The sequence below is a fragment of the Heterocephalus glaber genome, unplaced genomic scaffold, assembly GCF_053883595.1.
Source record: "Heterocephalus glaber isolate CG9 unplaced genomic scaffold, H.glaber_assembly_v1.0 deba00001463, whole genome shotgun sequence".
NCBI lineage: Eukaryota > Metazoa > Chordata > Mammalia > Rodentia > Bathyergidae > Heterocephalus > Heterocephalus glaber.
This window is the reverse complement of record NW_028258310.1, coordinates 10,107,713-10,123,806: the sequence shown is the minus strand read 5'-3', so window position 1 is coordinate 10,123,806 and position 16,094 is coordinate 10,107,713. Positions and strand designations below refer to the sequence as shown.

Genomic DNA, 16,094 nt, shown 5'->3' with positions numbered 1-16,094 from the left:
CCAGGTAAAGCCCTTGGGGAAGACTCCTCAGGTCACAGCTGCCTCAGCCCCTGCCAAGGGGTCCCCCAGGAAGGAGGTCCCTCCAGCCTACCCTGGGAAGACAAGGCCTGCAGCTACTCAGGCCCAGGTGGGGAAGCAGGAGGAGGACTCAGACAGCAGCAGTGAGGAGTCAGACAGTGACGGGGAGACACCAGCAGCCCAGACCCTAACCACAAACCCCTCCCAGGTGAGGCTGGAGACAACCTCGACCCATCTAGAAAGGCCTTCTGTGGGCTTGTCATTCCGTCTGAGCACTTTTCCCTGATCTTGCTCTCTCACTGCCAGGTAAAGCCCTTGGGGAAGACTCCTCAGGTCAAAGCTGCCTCAGCCCCTGCCAAGGGGTCCCCCAGGAAGGAGGTCCCTCCAGCCTACCCTGGGAAGACAAGGCCTGCAGCTACTCAGGCCCAGGTGGGGAAGCAGGAGGAGGACTCGGACAGCAGCAGTGAGGAGTCAGACAGTGACGGGGAGACACCAGCAGCCCAGACCCTAACCACAAACCCCTCCCAGGTGAGGCTGGAAACAACCATGTCCCATCTAGAAAGGCCTTCTGTGGGCTTGTCATTCCGTCTCAGCAGTTTTCCCTGATCTTGCTCTTCCTCACTGCCAGGTAAAGCCCTTGGGGAAGACTCCTCAGGTCACAGCTGCTTCAGCCGCTGCCAAGGGTCCCCCCAGGAAGGAGGTCCCTCCAGCCTACCCTGGGAAGACAGGGCCTGCAGGCACTCAGGCCCAGGTTGGGAAGCAGGAGGAGGACTCGGACAGCAGCAGTGAGGAGTCAGACAGTGACGGGGAGACACCAGGAGCCCAGACCCTAACCACAAACTCCTCCCAGGTGAGGCTGCAGACAACCATGCTGTGTAGAAAGGCCTCCTGTGGGCTTGTCCTTCCCCCTGGGTGCCTCCCCCTGATTCTTGACTTTGTCACTGCCAGCTGAAGCCCTTGAGGGAAGGGAAAACTCACAAGTCAGACCTGCCTCCATTGTGGGGCTGTCAGGGTAGGGTACCAGCCCTGTGTTCCCCAGGAAGGCAGGGTCAACAGCCCCTTTGGGCCATTTGGGGAAGTTGGAGGAGGGCTCAGAGCAGCAGTAAGAATTTGGATGGTGAGGGGGAGGCATCCTGAGCAGTGACCCTGGCCCAGGTGAGACCCCCTCTCTGCAAGGTTCTTTACCTCTCAGCTCCAGGAGCTTCACATGGTCTGCTGGCCCCCTGCACCATCCCACTGGACTCTATTTGCCATCTTGGTTTTTTGTCTCTGTACATATCCACCCTGGGGCTCCCTCTCCTAATCCTGTATCTCACTTCAGGCAAAGCCCTCAGGGAAGATCCTCCAGGTCAGACCTGCCTCGGGTCCCACCAAAGGGCTGCTGGGGAAAGGGGCTGCCCCTAAACCCCCTCAGAAGTCAGGGCCTGTGGCCATTCAGGTCAAGGCTGAAAAGTCCAAGGACGACTCAGAGAGCAGCGAGGAGTCATCTGACAGTGAGGAGGAAGCACCTGCAGCCGTGACTCCAGCTCAGGTGAGGCCTGGAAGAGGAGGCCTGGAACCACCCTCACACTGCCCCACATGGAGCTGGGCTGCTCTCCAGTCAGAGTGTGGGTTCTGGCCAGAGGGAAGGATAGCATGGGGGCTCCTCTCCGCAATAGATGGGGTCTCTGGATCCAGGAGCCTATCCCACCCTCTGTCTTCATTGTCCCCACAGGCAAAACCAGAGCTGAAAATGCCTCAGACTAAGGCTTCCCCTAGTAAAAGCATCCTCCTCACCCCCACATCTGCCAAGGGTGCCCCAGTGCGAGTGGGCACCCCAGCCCCCTGGAAAGCAGGTACAGTGGCTTCTGCATCGTCCTCAGCGGTGCCTCGGGGCGCCCAGAGGCCAAAGGACAATTCTTCAAGCAGCGAGGAGGAGTCAGAGGGCAAGGAGGCCACTCCTGCGGCAGCAGTGGCGCAGGTGAGGCCTGTGTCTGCCTGCCCATCCTCGGGGCTGGCCCCACAGGCTCTCTGGACTCCTGTGAGACCCTTCCCTCTCTCCCACTCATCATTCCAGGCAAAGTCTCTGGGGAAAGGCCTCCGAGGTCAAGCTGCCTCAGCACCCACCATGGGGCCCTCAGGGCAAGGGGCCACCCCAGTCCCTCCTGGGAAAACAAGGCCCACAGTTGCCCAGGTGAGAGCTGAGGCTCACGAAAGCTCTGAGAGCAGTGAGGAGGAATCTGATGACAGTGAGGTGGGAGCAGTCGTGACTCCAGCACAGGTGAGACCTAGAAGGAGCCACCCCAGACCAGCCGCACATGGGCTCAGTCAGGACTGACGATGGGCTTGCTGGCAGCCTCCTCTGAGCCTCTCATCCTCATTTCCCTCCATTTCTCCTCTGCCCAGCAGAACTCTGGCATTTCCTTTTCGGTCCTGAGAGCTTCCACAGGTTCTGGTGCTTTGCACAGGCCCTACTGAGTAGCCGCTCTGCTGGGTGCTCAGACAGGTCCCCCTAGAAGGGATGTGGACATGTGCATGATTTTTGCAGCAGGGCAAGTCAGGGTTGCAGTACAGAGTGTGTGCCAGGCTGGCAAGATGGGGTCACAACTAGGGGTTTTCAGGAGAATGGCATCTAAGTCAGGGGCTGAGTCACATGGTGAAGTGGGAAGTAAAGTGTTCAGGCAGAGAAAGCAGCAGGTGCAAAAGCTAGGAGGAGGGGACACCTGGCTTGGGCAATGCGACAAGTAGCACTTCTGATTGGGTCATGCTTCATTAGGGTAGGGGTAAGTGACAGCATTTGAGCCATACTGTCCCAGTTCCACATCCTAGGAAGTGATGCAATCCTCGGGCCTCTAGGTACTCTGGTATGTTGGAAATCAGCCCTCCCAGGCATGGGTGAGGGTGTGGGTGGGATCTCACCTGCCACCTCCAGTAGGGCCTGCATCTGGCGAGCTTGTCACCTGAGGGTGGGTCATGATGATACAGCTGAAGCAAGAGTCAGGCCTCTCAGCCCAGAAGAGCAGTGAGAAGTGAAGATAGCTCACTGCCTACACTCACCCGCCCCCTGTTGATTATTTTTAATTGTTGCTCTTGTTTTTTTTTCAATAACCACTCAAATTAGTCATTTCTTCTTTTCCTGTACCAGAGCACACATTTCTGCAGGTTTTCTTTGTCCCTCTCTTGCTCTTGACTTGTGGCTCCCAAGGCCCCAGATTCCTTTAACAAGATTTTAAACTGTGTAGGGCCCTTCCTGAGTCCCGGCCCAGGGGGCTCCTCTCCTGTGCTCTGGCTGCAGACACACATCCCAGACCCAGGGCCTCCCAGGTTGTCAGTGTGCAGATCACTTAAATCTCTGTCTTACCATCTGAGCTCCCACCTGTACCATGAGGTAGGCGTTTTATTTTTGTTCTTTGAACCATAGGTTATTTAGAAGTGGGTTGTTTAATTTCCAAATATCTGGGATTACCCAGGTTTCTCTCTGTTGTTGATTGCTAATTTAATCTTCTGTATGACTTCAGTCCTTTTCTGTACTGAGACTTATTAGGACAAGGTGGTCTTTGTGTCTTTTGTTTTGTTTTCTGGAATCTGAGTAAAAGATAGATTCTGTGCTGTGCTGCTGAGCTCCCCACAGTCACAGTCACAGTCTGCATGTCAGAGACTTTCTTTCTCGAGCCCTGACTTCCTTTCGCTTAGTCTTGTGCATAGGAGGAATGCAGGAGGCTGGGGTGTCTTCTGACACTGACCAGATGACATCCCTGAGTGAGGCAAGCCTTGAGATCCCTCAATCTGTTTCGAATTAGCAGGGCTTGTTCTCACTCCTGTCAAGGATGTCATTCTGGAAATTTTCCTCTTTATCAGTTTCATCTCAAGATTTGGATTTGCTGAAGACCCTGACAGGCATTGTGGAAACCCTGGGTATAGTTTAAGATTAGGTTGAGGTGAAGAAAACTTGTAACAACAATGGCTTTCTGTTGTGGTCTGTTATCTTTGGTACCTGGCTCCCACTTGGACTAAGGTAGCAGCTCAAGCTCTAGCTCAGCATTCCAGCCAGAAGGGAGGAGAAAGATATATTTCTTACCTACCTTTTATGGCACTCAACCAGAATTTAATAACATGGTGACCTAGCTGAAAGGGCGTCCAGAAAATAACTTTGTTCTAGGTAGCCTTATGCTTAGCTAACAGGAAGAAAAGTACTTACTATAATGAGTTTGAATGTTTAATATGTGCCAGGCACTATGTTAAGCACTGAATCTCCTATTTAATACTCACCATAGCCTTGTAGATCGGCCTTCTTATCCCCATTTTACAGAGGAGAAAACTGAGTCCCAGTGAGATCAAATGATTTATTCAAGTCACATGATTGTTACATGAAGGAGCCAAATCCAAGCTCAGGCATCTTATTCCAGAACAGCAGTCTTGACTCCACTGCACTCTTGTATGTTACTTTCTTCCCATAATTCCCTTTTCTCCTTCCAGGCAAAAGCCCCAGGGAAAACCCCTCAGGCCAAAGCCAACCCAGCTTCCACCAAGGCATCTACAGACAAAGAGGCAGCATGGACTCCTGCAAAACTGGTCACTGCGGTTGTGCAAGCCAAACCAGGATCCATGGCCAAGGCAAGTGGGGCCAGAAGCCACAGAAGTATTGGAGATTGGGGTGGAAAGGAGGGCCCAGCAGTGACAGTGGGAGCTTAGCCTAGAAGGAGCCATGCTGTCCGCCTCTCCCCCAATACCATTATCTCCCACTTCAGGGAAAGTCACCAGTGAGAGCCCCGAAGAACAGTACCATCTCAGCAAGGGGCCAGGCATCTGTGCCAGCATCGGGGAAGGCAGTGACTGCAGCAGCGCAGTCCCAGAAGGGTCCCACTCAAGAGTCAGAAGAGAAGGACTTGGAGAGCAGTGAGGAGTCCTCAGAGAGCGAGGAGGAGTTGCCGACCCAGGTAGGCCAGGGCAGGGCCAGGAACAGCCCTGTGCTGTGTGCTCTGCCAGGACCCGCTGGTGTGCCAAGGACTCAGCCGAAACAGGCACAGCTCCATTCTCCCTCCCTCTCCTACATGCCTTCCCTCAGGCTCTTCCCCCCCACCCCTCCTCTCTTTCAAGGCAAAGCCCTCAGGAAAGACCCTGCAGGTCAGAGCTGCCACAGCCCCTGCCAAGGAGTCCTCCAGGAAGGGACCCTCTCCAACAACTCCAGGGAAAACAGGACCTGCAGGCACTCAGGCCCAGGTGGGGAAGCAGGAGGAGGACTCGGACAGCAGCAGTGAGGAGTCAGACAGTGACGGGGAGACACCAGCAGCCCAGACCCTAACCACAAACCCCTCCCAGGTGAGGCTGGAGACAACCTCGACCCATCTAGAAAGGCCTTCTGTGGGCTTGTCATTCCGTCTGAGCACTTTTCCCTGATCTTGCTCTCTCACTGCCAGGTAAAGCCCTTGGGGAAGACTCCTCAGGTCACAGCTGCCTCAGCCCCTGCCAAGGGGTCCCCCAGGAAGGAGGTCCCTCCAGCCTACCCTGGGAAGACAAGGCCTGCAGCTACTCAGGCCCAGGTGGGGAAGCAGGAGGAGGACTCGGACAGCAGCAGTGAGGAGTCAGACAGTGACGGGGAGACACCAGCAGCCCAGACCCTAAGCACAAACCCCTCCCAGGTGAGGCTGCAGACAACCATGCTGTGTAGAAAGGCCTCCTGTGGGCTTGTCCTTCCCCCTGGGTGCCTCCCCCTGATTCTTGACTTTGTCACTGCCAGCTGAAGCCCTTGGGGAAGACTCCTCAGGTCAAAGCTGCCTCAGCCACTGCTAACGGGTCCCCCAGAAAGGGGGCCCCTCCAGCACCCCCTGGGAAGACAGGGCCTGCAGCCATCCAGGCCCAGGTGGGGAAGTGGGAGTAGGACTCAGACAGCAGCAGTGAGGCATCGGACAATAATGAGACACTGGCAGTGGGGACCTCAGTCCAAGTGAGACCTGCCAAGCCTGCTAGCCACTGCCACGCACTTAGTTACAACTTGAGTTGAAGTCCAATGGGGAAGGAAGAGCAGTTTTAGGCTCTGACTCACGGATCTTTAGGTGAAACCTGCTATAAACACCCCACCCCTCGGCGCTCCTGTAGGTTCCAGGGCCTCCATAACATGGGCAAGCACACCAGTCCCATGGGAGGCTAAGCAAGCCAGTCCTGCGAAGGCTCATGGATGGGGCTGAGTCACAGGCAAAAGTCATGAAGAGGCTTGTTGAGGGCCTTGTAGGTTTTTGCCTGAATCCCAGGAACCACAAGGCTTGAAGAGGTGGAAGAAGTCACATTCCCCACCTGGGCCTGGGGCTTCTCTAGGGCTTCTCTCTCTCTCTGTCTCTCAAGGGAGGGCCTGAGCCCTGGAGAGTAGAAAGAAGGAATGAGAATCTGATTGAGACAATTTTCTTCTCTCAGAATGCAGAGGGGATCAGGGCTGGCTATGACCTCCAAAAAACTTTCAGGGTGACAGACTTCAGTTAGGGCCCAGGTATGTGGTGGAAATGATTGACCCAGGGCAGGCAAGTAGCATTGAGCCTTGGTGTCAGAAAAGACAACAAGGAGGTAGCAAGTAGGACAAACTGGAGGGACAGTCTCTGTCAGTTTCAGCCAATCATGACCTTGTAGAAATAGATCCTTCTTGTGGCCAGATCTTCTGTTTCTTAAAGGAAGCAGGAAGTCACCCCACTAGGCCACACTCCACCTCTCTTGGATTTCTGTTTTCTTCGTGCATGAAACAAGCACCAAGAACTAAGTTAAATCCTTCTCCCCATAACCCTTGCCTTTGGTGCAAACTGTTGGACATGAAAGACATTGGCTCTGCCCTCAAGGACAGGACAGGTAACTGGATCATCAGAGAACCTGCTGGAAGTCATCTGGTTTCTGAGAGCCAGAAGAGTAAGGGCACAGCTTGAAGGAACAACCAGTTGATCACCAGACATGAAGTGAAGATGGCTTCGCCAAGCAGTGTACATGGGGGCTCTACAAGGGCAGGTGCGGCAGTGAAGGTTGCTAGTTGCCTGCTACTTGGAGCGTTTATGGAGGGCATAGACCCAGCCAGGTACTGGCCTATGCAGCTTTTTTGGTTCTTGGGTTTTAGTGAGTTGTTGTCTCAGTAGAGATGTCCTAGGCCCCAGGAGAAAACCTAATTTAAAAGAGCTAAAACACAGCCCGGCATGAGGATGCACACCTTTAAACCCAGCATTCAGGAGCCTGAGGCAGGAGAATCACGAGTTCAAGGCCAGTTTGAGCTATATAGCAACACCCTGTCTCACACCAAAAAAGGCAAAAACACTAAAGGGATTGATTGTTCCACCATAGTGCACAAAGTCCCAGGGTTAGGCAGCTGCAAAGGTGGTTCCTTCAGCACCTTGGAATCCCTGGTGACCCTGATTTCTTGTGTCCATGTCCCACCAGCCTTGTGGGATAGGAGACTCCTCAGGACTCCTTGTCCAGGTCTCAGGCCAGAGTTGCCCTGCCTGTCCTTGGTCATTGTTGAGGGGCATATAGTTTTTCTGACTAAGAGAAGGGACCGCCTTCCCCAAACCCTGTGTGGGGGCTGCCAGACAGACTTGGGGGTTCTGTGAGCAAGGAAGACATCTGTGCAAGGCTGCTGGAGAGACAACCAACAGTGTGCATTGTGGTTGCCCCATTTAAAAATTTGGGGATTTAGCTCAGTGGTGTCATGCCTACCTCACAAGCTCCTGAGTTCGATCCCCAGTACCAGGGGAAAAATAAATTTGGAAATGAGGCTAGGCATGGTGTCACATATCTATAATCCCATCATTCATGAGGCTGAGGCAGGAAGATCACAAGTTCAAGGCCAGCCTGGGCTGCACAGTGAGAACCTATCTCAAAAACCAACAAAAAATATTGGAGGGCTGGAGATTTAGCTCAGTGGTGCTGCCACATGCCTCGCAAGCAAGCACAAGGTCCCGAGTTCAATTCCCAGTACCAAAAAAAATTGGAAAGTGACATGTACACACATCAGAATCTTCCAGCTTCTTTTGGGAAATTAAAAGCCCCAGAAGCCAAGGTCTCACTTCTCTGGCTGGGCTGAGTGATGAAAGGAGTGAATTAGTGTCAACACTGGCTTGTCACTGCTCTCCAAGTCTCCTCTGGCCTCCAACTTCAGAGTCCCCGGAGCTAGACTGTTCCACACTCTGGCCAGGCAGCTGGAAGGAATGGCAGCCTGCAGATCCTGTCTCCATGGCACCCACGATTAGCTGGAGTGTTAGAACCAGATGCACCGATTCTTCTTGCAGCCTTGTCCCAGGCTGCTGTCACCTCTTTCAGACCCCAGGTCATCAGCACCATACCCCTCAGACTCCAGCTGGGTCTGAGTTGTGTACCTTTCAGGTTCAGAGTCAGCTCTGGAAGGTGCTGAGCAGGGCAGAGGTGCCTATTTCCGGGGCTGTGGGACATGCCAGCCCAGCAGCTGTCCGTGTCCATGTGTGTGTGCAGAAACCGGCCAGCCGTCTCCCCTCAGCTAATACCCTTCATATGCTCCTTCAGGTCCTTTCCCTGCAGAAGAACATTAACTCAAAAACTGTCGGAAGCAATACCCTGACCCCAGCTCCCCGGGAGAAGAGCCCAGAGGGGTCCTCGGAGAGCAGTGAAGAGGAGCTGCCCTCCAGCCAGGTAGGCTGCGCTTTGTCCCTGAGGGCACAGCAGGCAGGCGAGGAGCTAAGCTGGGGGAGAGGGCAGATCTTCCCAGAGGGAGGACCTCACCGCCTTCACACAGCACTTCCCAGCTCCCTCACCTTGGACACATTTGAGCAGTAAGCCCACGAGGCACTGCAGAGCACAGTTAGACCTGTAGGCTTCAGAGCTAGGCGCTGAAAAGTCGAGCCCAGCTCCACACCTCCCAGCTCTGTGACTCTGGGCAGAGACCTTTTGACCCTTCTGAGGCTCTGTGTCACAGATGTGAGACAAGGCAGTGACAGTACCCTCAGCACAATCCCCTGCCTGAGCGGGAGGGCAGCAGTTGTGCCCCATTTGACAGGTCAGAATTGAGGCCCAAGGAGTTGAAGAGATTTCCTCCGGTGCTCATGAAGAGGCTGGGGAAAGGCATAAACACTGGGCCCCAGCAAACTGTCTCCTCATTTGCTGTCTGGGACCAGGACCCTTCCCTATGAGACTGGCAGAATCCTGTAGGCCTTGCCCGGGTCCCTCCTGGTCCAAGCACCTGTGGCAGCTTTGCCTGCTCTGCTCCACCCACCCCCTTCCAGGCCAGGCCCCCAGCGGGGACCAAGCCCACCTCCTCTCTGACCAGAGACCCGAGGAGCCTCTGGTGTGGTCCACACTTCTGTGTGAACCCAGGCCTTTGGAGCAAATGGCACTGCCCTTTGTCCTCCCCTAGCCCCACAGCCTGGAAGCTCCTGCCAGCCTCAGCAGAGCTGGTGGCATCACACCGTATGCCTTCTGTATCATGTGTACACTCCCGTCAGTCCGTCCATCACATCCAGCCGAGGCTCCTCACACACCTCCAGAGTTGGGGTGCTCACTGCCTTTCTTTTAAAGCACAGATTACCAAAATAGTGACAGACAGCTACAGCTAATGTTACTGATCCCTCCCTGTGTGCCAGGCACTGTGAAGCTTGGTATTTCATGATTGAATTCAGTCCCCACAAGTATACAGGAAGGATCCTTAGAGAAGCTGAAGGACCTGCCCTCTACACCCAGGCCGGCCTCCCTCTCCTGCTGCCTGACACCCCCTCCCCTAGGCTTGGCCTTTGCCCTCTGGCTCACTGTGGAGACTGAGGCCCCTCCTTTTCGAGGGCTCTAGGTTTCCAAGAGGGAGGGGCTGCTTGGCCTTTCTCTGCGGGGTTGAGCTAACATGGTTAAAATGAACACCCTGCTTAAACTGAAACATTGAATTAGATGATAGTCCTAAAGATTCTGGAGTTCCTATTTAAAAAGCGGAAAGGAAAAAATCTGGCAGTTAGTACATCCCCCAAGGGGGATTCAGGCAAGATGGGAGCAACCTGGGAAGCTGGGCATCCACCACCTGGGGGCTTAGCTCCTGAGCCCCTGCTCACCTGTGAGCTTTGCTTTCGTCATGTATTTATCTAGCACTTCTCTGTTGGCGGGTGTTGCTCTTGTTTTCTTAGTAACCCGTCACTGGGTACTGGGGCTGGGTGCCGAGGTGGCAGCGGAGCCCCAGGCTTTGAGGCCAAGAAGGAGGCCGGCTCCATTCCCAGGCCCTCACTGCACCCAGCCCTGCTGTACAGAGCATAAAACTTGGGCCAGGGTCTGTACTGTCGCCTGGGGTGGGTACCAGGTTAGACAGAAAATGAGTGTGTCTATATAGCTTGATTGGTTTGTTCATGTCACAGATATCACGTTACAAGTCATAAATGTATATAGTTTTTACTTACCAGTGAAAATTCATTAATTTCTTAAGCATCACTTCTATCACTGTGCCAAAGCAAAAAAATAAATTAAATCAGCCTTAAGGTTTCAGATGAGTTGGGAAGAAAAGGGAAACCTGTAAGAAACTTAAGTTAAGAAATGAGATTAGGCTTATGTGAGGAGTTCTGAACATAGCTCCTGCCGGCTCTGGGAGAACTAATGATCTGGAACCAGTTGGCTGGTCATCCTGAGCAAGGCTGCTTTCCCCCTCTGCGTCTCAATTTTCTCATCCCCTGGGGTGAGACTCCCTGGAGTTTAGAAGCTTTAAAGCCCCTGCCACATCCTTAGAGAATAGAATCTCTGTGTTTCCTGGGGTGGACTGTCCTGCAGTCTGTGAGCCGGTCCCCATGCAGTGTTTTTGGTTTTTTTCATGGTGCTGAGGATTGAACCTGGGGCTTTGCACATGCACAGTAAGCTTCTACCACTGAGCTACATTCCCAGCCCTTGTTTATTTTTTTTTAAATTTGAGACAGGATCTCACTAAATTCCCCAAGTAGCCTCAAACTCCTGACCTGCCTGCCTCAGGGTCTGGAGTAGCTGGGACTACAGGTGTGTGCCATCACACCCCACCAGAATCTGACATCACTGAGTCCTAAGTCCCTGGCAGGTGCAGGAGGTCTGGCCAAGGCTCAGGTGGGCACAGCCCCACTGCCTCACTTCCAGTGCACTTCCCCAACCAGCCCCCAAGTGTACTCTGTGTGTGCTGTGCTTTGCTGTTTTCCCTCTAGCGACCCAGTGGAAATCATTGCTAGCCTTTCAACAGGTGGGAATCTGAGGCTTAGAAAGCCCAGGAACTTGGGCACAAATGAGTCCCCCCCACACGCTGTGGCAGTGTAGCCCACCTTTTTGAATTCTGTAGACCTGATTATTGAGTTCCTACCTTGTACAGCAGCATAGGGCTGTGGGCACCCTGGGCCCTGGCCCGCCCTCCGCATCCGGGCCCAGCACCACCACCCTCCCATGGCCCAAGGCTGGGATGGGTGGCGTGGGCAGGTGGAGCTAGGAGGAGGCTTTTGCTTCTGAGCTGCTTTTAACATCCCAAGACGCTATTGTTTGCCTCAGTGGGTTCGTTGCCTCTCTTGGTCCCCGACAATCTGTTCCTCTGTCTTCTCACATATATATAGATCCCCTCCCTCCGCTGCAAGCCTTCTCCCACTTTCCATCCTTCTCTTTTCCATCACGTGGGAAGGGAGGCTCTGGAAGTGCCAGATCAGAGCAGTGGCGGGGGAGGCTGTTTGGCAGCCTAAGGGCCTAAGCCCAGCAGACTTCCAGCCTCAGGCGGAAACCTTTTTGTTTCACTTTGACTTTACCTCTCTCTCCATGGCACCCTGGGAGGTGGGCAGGGTGTTGTGGCAGGCAGAGATCCTGCCCCAGACCTTCCCTTCCCCTACCCCAGTGTCAGGCAGCTCCTTCTGACCCAAATCTCCCTATTGGCCAGGGCAGGAATAGACCTTGAACCAGCTCTGACATTTGAGAAACGGAAAGCAGACATCCCTACCTCCCTGGCTCATGGCTACTCATGTCCTCATTGGCTGAGGACTTTTGGAAGGAAACAAGCAGAGCGTCCTAGTGTGCAGTAGCACTTTCAGGGAGCCACAGTGCTAGGCCAGACTGGCCAGTTCCAGGTGCTCCTGCTGCTGCTCCCTAGTATTTTCTGACTGTCTCACTGGGAAGTGTAAAGCAGACCCAGAGAAGGTAGTGTAAAGAACCACATCCCTCCCAGCTGAGGCACCCCTGAGCAGGCTCACCACATGCATGCACGCCCTCCATGCTCTTCCTAGTACCCCTGGTTTGAAGCTGCAATGAGACCTGTTGTCTCATCAACCAGGATTTCAATGTGCAGCTTTAAATGACAAGGACTTCTTTTTTCTTTTCTTTTAATCACAGCCACAATATAATATCACATCTTAGAAACTGACCTACTCAGCAGAGTCCCCATTTACCCAATTTTTCATAGATGGTACTTTTTATATTTGATCTGTTCAAATAAGAATCCACATAAGGGCCACAGACTACATTGGGTTATTCGTCCCTTAATTCTTAAATCTGTGCCTTCCCTCCCCCTCCCCATTTTCCTCATGTAGTTTATGTGTTGAGGAGACTAGGTCAGTGGAGCTGGGAGCTTCATCAGCAGCTCTGGGGTGGGGCAGCTGGATTGCACACACTCTTCCTGGGGAATGGTCTGTCGTGGCCAGGCCACCATGGGAAATGCTTTTTAGAGTGCCCCCCTCAACCAGTGGCCATCTCTGAAGTCAGCCAGAGGAAAGAGGCTAACTTGGACATTCTGGCTCTGGCTCTGGCTTTGCTTCCTGCAGACTGCTTCCTGCAGTCCCCCTCTCTGTCCCTCTGTGGACTTGTATTTCCTACCTGTGTATGGGAGCTTTTACTGCTGATCTCAGTGGTTCACTGTGAGGATCAGGTGGACTCCTGTGAACTGTGAGGTGCTATGCTGGGTCATGGCGGACACATGGGGTGGCAGCAGGCTAGGAGTGCTCTGGGCAGCCAGAACAGCCTCTAACTGCCTGGCTGCCCTGAGCCCCTTGGATCCCTAGCTTTGTAAAGCCCTCCCCCACCCCATCTTCCCCTTCTCCTGGCCAAACCCTTAATCACTGGGGGAATATGTTTTGTTTTTGTTTTTCAAGGTGATTAAAACCCCTCTGATTTTTGTCGACCCTAATCGTAGTCCAGCTGGCCCAGCTGCGACCCCCACACAAGCCCAGGCTGCAAGTCCCCCAAGGAAGGCCCGGGCCTCCAGCAGCACTGCCGGGAGCTCCTCTGAGGGCGAGGACGAGGATGTGATCCCCGCCACACAGTCCTCCACGCTTGGTGAGCATGGCCGTGCTGTGCCTGTCTGACCCGGCTGGGAAGAGCAGCCAGCACCACTGCCCACTAAGGATAAGATTCTGGGCCTGTCCCATAGCAAACCATTGTTCAGGAGGGCTTGGGGCCAGGACTCTGGGCCTGCACTGTCACCAGATGATGGGCTGGCTCAGACTTCTGATTCTGAGGGATTTGTTCCCAAGACTTCTCTGTGCTGGCTCCAAGTAGTAGGGGGCCCAGAACAGATATTAGCTGGGAGCTGCAGACCAGGATAAGCTCCGTAACAAGGGACTGACTGGAGCAGGCTTGGGTGGTGGGGACCTTCCCCTCCCTGGTAGCACATAGCAGAGACATTGCAAGGAGGGATTACACCTGTCAGCAGAAGACAAGCTAGATCTGGGGTTACCTTGACTTCTAAGAATCTGATTCTACAAATAATACCACCAGAAAGTGGTTAATATTACTACTATTATTATACACTTCAATGAGGAAACATTACCTGATAAGATAATTAAGAAATACAGGTTAGCACAAAAGAAAAAATATGACATGTAACCTCACTGCCCAAGTTGTTTCTGCTGACAGTCACACTTGCTAACTTGACCGAAGCCCACGGTGCACCTGTGTGTTTGCAGAGCGGTACTGCATGGCACATGGTGCTCAGTCGTCCTCAGGGGGTACATTGTGACACTGGGGGGGTTTTGTCATCATAGTTACACTGTAGTTCCTGCTAGCCAGTTCTGTGCTATAGAGAAAGGGAAGAGTCTTGTTTTGGGCTGTAAGAAGCAGCTCTCCAGCGAGCACCCATGGGAGGCCAGGGCCTGTGCAGATGCCCCAGCTGATGCTCCTGAGAGACCATGTTAACTGCCAGGGGTCTCTGGTGCCCGAGTTCCAGCATTGCCCAGGAGTCGTGTCCTGACCAGCTGAAAGGAGAGGGAATGGGGAGAAAGCCTGGGGCCAGTGCCACAGCAGCCATTTGATGGCCCTGAGCCTTGTTAAATGACACAGTGACAGGCCCTGACTGGCAGACCTGGGCAGGGAAGTAAACAAACAGGCTCCTTCCTCCATATGCTATGGGCTCAGTTCATCCCCAGGAAAGGCTGGTGACTGCTGGGGGGCCATGGGGCTTCTATGCCCTGAGGTGTTCCCTGTCCTCCATTTCAGCTGTTAGAAAAGAGGTGGTGACTGTGCCCACTGCCTCCCCAAGGATGGCCCCCAGAGCCAGCAGCAGCCTGGAGTCCAGTCGGGTATCACCAGGCCAGAAACAGGAGGCAGCAGCCCCTCAGGTACCTGGGACAAGGGAGGGCAGTGCACCCCAGTGGGCAAGGGGCTCTCATGCTCTTGCCACATCATGTGCTGTGGGGGGACTGCAGTGGCTCTCCCAGCCCCCAGCTCTTAGCATTGTCAGGGAGAGTTCAAACAGGGCTAGCTGTGCTTCTGGGGTCCCTTGCAAAGCTTTTCCAGCATGGTGGGGCTTTTAACATCTTCCAGTTTTGAATGCCATGAACAGAAGTTGTCCTTTTTTAATGTTTTAGAATAATGACTTTAGCATTCTTCCCAGCCTTCATCGTTTTCAGGGCTTTATTATTTGGCTTTTGCCTGAATCTTAAAAACTCAACGGGTAAGGTTCGTGGTCATAGTTTAGATGATAAAACTGAGCACACAGCCCCATCCGAGGGCCATGGCTTGATCAGGATAGGCAAAGCCAGAACCCAGGTTTCCTGGCTTCCATCTCATCAAAAAAGAATCCACTACATAGCAACCCCTCCTTCTGAAGGGGCAGGACAAAGCTGCAGTTCACTGAGGAGTTGGGCATCACCAGCTGCAGCCCAAAAAAGAACTTCTGTGAGCGTGGGTGCTGTATGGGAGGCCAGGCTATGGTCACCATACCCAAAGTCCTGCATTTATCAGCCACTCGGCCAGCAGATCATAATGAGCATCTGTCCTCACCAGGCACTGAAGCTGTAGCAGGAACAATGCAGGGACATCATGCCCACATGGACATCGTGGTGGGGAGGAGACGATAACACAAACAAGCGAAATGGAAATAAAGTCCTTAGAACTGCTAGATTCTATGAAGGAAAGAGATACATAACTAAAATAATGGGATGACCTGCTTTAGGAAGGATAGGCAGGAAGGCCTCCCCAGGAGGGCAGGGCTGCCCTAGCTTCCAGGACCCTCTGGAGAAGCATGTGGCATAAGGAGAACCAAGAAAAGTGGGAAGAGGTGCTGGGTCAGCTGGCAGGGGCCAGGCATGACAGGGCCACAGGTGACCTAGAGGCTCTCAGCAAGGCTCATGACCACTTCCTTCATAAGTTCTCTCTCCCTAACTGCTGGTGGGTCCAGGAAATAGGAGTGTACTCGGGGACCCCCACAAGGGCACAGATTGAGTGGTGGGTCTTCAGCTGCTTCTCTGCCTTCGGCCAGAGCTGGTTCTCTGCTCCTTGGGAACAAGGTGATTTGTTCATAACCAGAAGCCTGGCACCCATCTTTCTGCGTACATGGTGACGATCGCCCCTTCGCCCCTCAGTTCCCAACTCCAGCCCATGGCTTCTTGCTGGGTTCTGTCATGCCAGCCGAACTGGATCTGACCAGGCATGGCATGGATGCATCTGAGAATTTAAGGGTCTCAGGGCTGCTTCTCACTGTCCACAGGTGACAAAGAGGAATCTGGCTTCCCTCCCACTGACTCAGGCTGCCCTGAAGGTCCTTGCCCAGAAAGCTAGTGAGGGCCAGCCTTCAAGTGAGGTGAGTGTTGGGAGTCCAGGGGACCAGACCTGCCTGGCCCTGCTCACAAAGGGTGCCACCTCCCAGCCCCACCAGGGATAGCACAAGCATGGCCCTGAGTCCTGCACCAGCCCTTGTCTTTGCC

The 16,094-nt window shown here is 53.7% G+C and overlaps 1 protein-coding gene across 10 annotated transcripts in view; it reads left to right on the top strand.

The window, feature by feature from the left end:
* Tcof1 (treacle ribosome biogenesis factor 1) overlaps positions 1–16,094 on the top strand; it is a 39,369-nt gene that overhangs the window by 15,720 nt on the left and 7,555 nt on the right. For 6 of the 10 annotated variants that reach the window (XM_087180588.1, XM_087180584.1, XM_087180586.1 and 3 more), the window contains 14 exons: positions 5–226; positions 325–546; positions 647–868; positions 1,340–1,549; positions 1,733–1,978; positions 2,075–2,278; positions 4,474–4,611; positions 4,746–4,934; positions 5,095–5,316; positions 5,415–5,636; positions 8,503–8,628; positions 13,044–13,227; positions 14,386–14,507; positions 15,878–15,970. In XM_087180588.1, the coding sequence (XP_087036714.1) occupies positions 5–226; positions 325–546; positions 647–868; positions 1,340–1,549; positions 1,733–1,978; positions 2,075–2,278; positions 4,474–4,611; positions 4,746–4,934; positions 5,095–5,316; positions 5,415–5,636; positions 8,503–8,628; positions 13,044–13,227; positions 14,386–14,507; positions 15,878–15,970 (2,622 nt within the window). The remainder of the gene's footprint in view (positions 1–4; positions 227–324; positions 547–646; positions 869–1,339; positions 1,550–1,732; positions 1,979–2,074; positions 2,279–4,473; positions 4,612–4,745; positions 4,935–5,094; positions 5,317–5,414; positions 5,637–8,502; positions 8,629–13,043; positions 13,228–14,385; positions 14,508–15,877; positions 15,971–16,094) is intronic. The other 4 variants (XM_087180585.1, XM_087180587.1, XM_087180590.1 and 1 more) reach the window with 4 other exon arrangements.